We start from the raw sequence: 2,813 nt of genomic DNA on the forward strand, positions 1-2,813 counted from the left end.
TAACATAACTTTCTGAATCATCTTCTTCCTTCTATATGCTGGGTTTCTTTCTTGAGTTTTCTGCTAGTTCTGTTCCCAGTTTTATAACTGGAAGAGCTTGTTGAATCCTGAGGGATACGCCTAATTTTATTCATTATTGTGTGGGCGAAATATCCTTAAGGACAGTGTACTTGACACGCCTCAAGTTAACTCCTATTCTCCGTAACAATTTTTCCAACAATAGGAACATTTATTAAGGAAAATTAGGCTCGGATGGAGAGAATAAAATACTGATATTTATTGCATATTTGCTATATCATTTTCACATGCGTGCAACTGCATTAGGCTTAGCTAAAACTTAAGAAACGTAGTTTTATTTGGACTTATTACAAAAGCAGATTGACATTAGAAGTTGTTTAGGTTCTTCATTTATGGGCGATTGGCTTCTTTTTGCATGTAGGCCAGAGCTTCTTGAGCAGTAGAGCAACACCTGCAGCCTCCTCCTCTCCCATATCCGCCGCAGCACCCGTTTCTGCATCCTCCGCCATGGCCACCACCGCCATGGCCACCGCCTCCATGACCACCACCACCATAACCGCCATGGCCACCACTGCCACCTCCATGACCACCGCCTCCATAGCCGCCACCTCCATGACCACCACCACCATAACCGCCACCTCCATAGCCGCCACGACCTCCGCCTTCATAGCCGCCTTGGCCTTGTTTTGCAGCATCTAATTGAACAGTTGTCTGGCCTTCATTTGTTGCTACATACATACAACAACTCACTGCATGGAACTAATATTGCTACGTAATTTACTTAGTACCCCCCATTTTATTCTATATGGTTAAGCTAAAAAAAGAATAAAGTTTGACATGCATCAAAAATATACTTAGTAGTGGTTTCAAATATGTTATGACATTTTTATAACTATAAGAGCATGCCAAAGAGTTTTCAAAAATAAAAAGATATTATACCTTTTAAAACAGGTCAAAAGGAAAGAACGTCACATAAAGTGAGAATTTATGGGAAACAAAGAAAGAGGAAGTCATATAAAGTACTCCCATCTTTTATTTCTTTTCATTCCGTGAAAGATTAGTTCACAATATAACATCAAGACGGATGAAAAAGAACTAATTTATAAACTAAACTATATTTAAGCCAGCCAAGAAATCAATAGTGTATATGTTTAAGCAAAAATAGAAATATTACTATCTAAATCTGACCTAATCTTTAGAAGTAGTGTACACATCATACCTTTTTTCTCATGTTGAGATTTCTCATCAACTGCTAGAGTTGAAGCAAGAAAAAGGGATGCACATAAAAGTGCTAGCAGAAGTAGAGAACTACTGAGCTTCATATCTTGTAACTTTCTTCAGTATCCAAAACCAAAGACTTCAATTTTGAGAGTAGAATGAAACTTTCTTTCAACTAAGCCTTAATTTATACTGAGAAAATCCCACTACAAGATGTAAACTCTGACTTAAGAAAAAAATTTGCTACTACAAGCTGTGAAAGAAGCAAAGCAAGCATAACTAAGCTACGTGGAAGATGTGAAGGCTTTACATCTGGAAATTGAGGTAATGCTGCTTACAAGGAAACATTTGTCATTATCTTAATATAGTCAATCTTGGTGTCTTGGGTTGTTTTGTTAATCATTGTCTCTCATTTTCAACATACTGAGATAAGCAGAGAAGTGGTGAAGTCAAAAATTCTGACAAATTGATTTTAAACTCCTATGAAACAGCCTTTCTATCTTCGGCAAGGGTAAGGTTTCTTTACATTCTATCTTCTCGGATCCCACTTATAAAATTGTACTGGATTTTTTGTTGTTGTATGTTTCAGCAATGGATAAAAAGATTGACCAAGCTGAACTATGTATATATCCTATTCATGTAATGAACGTTGTTGCCTTCTCCAATACATCACACCAAATAGATACACTTATAATATACTAGTAACAACAATAATATACCCAGTGTAGTTTTTAAGTGAAGTCTGGGGAGGGTAGAGTGTACGCAGACTTTATCTCTGCCTTTAAGAAGGCAGAGAGGCTGTTTCTCTAGGCTCAGGAAGGAAAAAGGGGAGGAGCAATAACAAGCAAACCGATCTGACAACCGAAACAAAAATACAAAAGTAACAATAAATAATGCAATCAGAAAATTAAAACAAAGAAAACAACAATTAGCAACAGAAATACACGAAAGACACTAAGTGGTGTATCTTACAAACCAATGCTGCATGATAATATCCTTTTCTAATTTTTTTTTTTTTTGGGCCATGTTTTTCCATCAGCCTATGCATGTAAGTATCCTCAAACGTATCCTCGGTTTGCTGGACGTATATGGATGTATCTACGTGTCCTAAAAAGTATGCTGCCTGTGCTTCCAGCAAATGAGTTAGTATTTGTTTGGTCTTGTAGGCAGTAGCAGAACCACATGAAATACAGGGATTCAATTGAATACTCTTCGTCGGAAAGTTATACTATGCAAATAGGGTACAAACAAATTATTTTGCACATATATAAATATTTTAATCCCTTTGTCAAAATTCCTGACTCTGCCACTGGTTGAAGGACGTCCAACAAGAATACTCAAGAGTATCCTAGAGGATAATCAAGAGGTAGTATCACTAGACCACATATATAGAGCTAGGAATGAGGGTTCTTATCGGAGTCACACATTGTGGGATGAGTTCGTTTGACTCCTTAAATGGCCCTGGGCGATCCTCATCTTATGAACTAGAATTTTGGGTTGAACTAGGACCAATATCCATCAACGGATCTATTAGAAATCAAATCCATCAGCTCTATCCTCCGATTTTCATTTCATCA

The 2,813-nt window shown here is 37.2% G+C and overlaps 1 protein-coding gene across 2 annotated transcripts; it reads right to left on the reverse strand.

The window, feature by feature from the left end:
* Positions 1-253: 253 nt before the first annotated feature.
* On the reverse strand, positions 254-1,449 carry LOC109205416 (glycine-rich cell wall structural protein-like). 2 transcript variants are annotated; one of them, XM_019368124.1, is made up of 2 exons: positions 1,238-1,449; positions 254-767 (listed from the first exon to the last, which is right to left on the reverse strand). In XM_019368124.1, exons 1-2 carry the CDS (start codon positions 1,338-1,340, stop codon positions 409-411), a joined length of 462 nt encoding a protein of 153 aa, XP_019223669.1. In that variant the 5' UTR covers positions 1,341-1,449; the 3' UTR covers positions 254-408. The 2 variants fall into 2 exon arrangements, with proteins under 2 accessions (XP_019223669.1, XP_019223670.1); XM_019368125.1 differs by having other exon boundaries at positions 254-746; positions 1,238-1,446.
* Between the last annotated feature and the right edge of the window lie 1,364 nt (positions 1,450-2,813).

This window comes from Nicotiana attenuata, unplaced genomic scaffold (assembly GCF_001879085.1).
Source record: "Nicotiana attenuata strain UT unplaced genomic scaffold, NIATTr2, whole genome shotgun sequence".
Lineage (NCBI taxonomy): Eukaryota > Viridiplantae > Streptophyta > Magnoliopsida > Solanales > Solanaceae > Nicotiana > Nicotiana attenuata.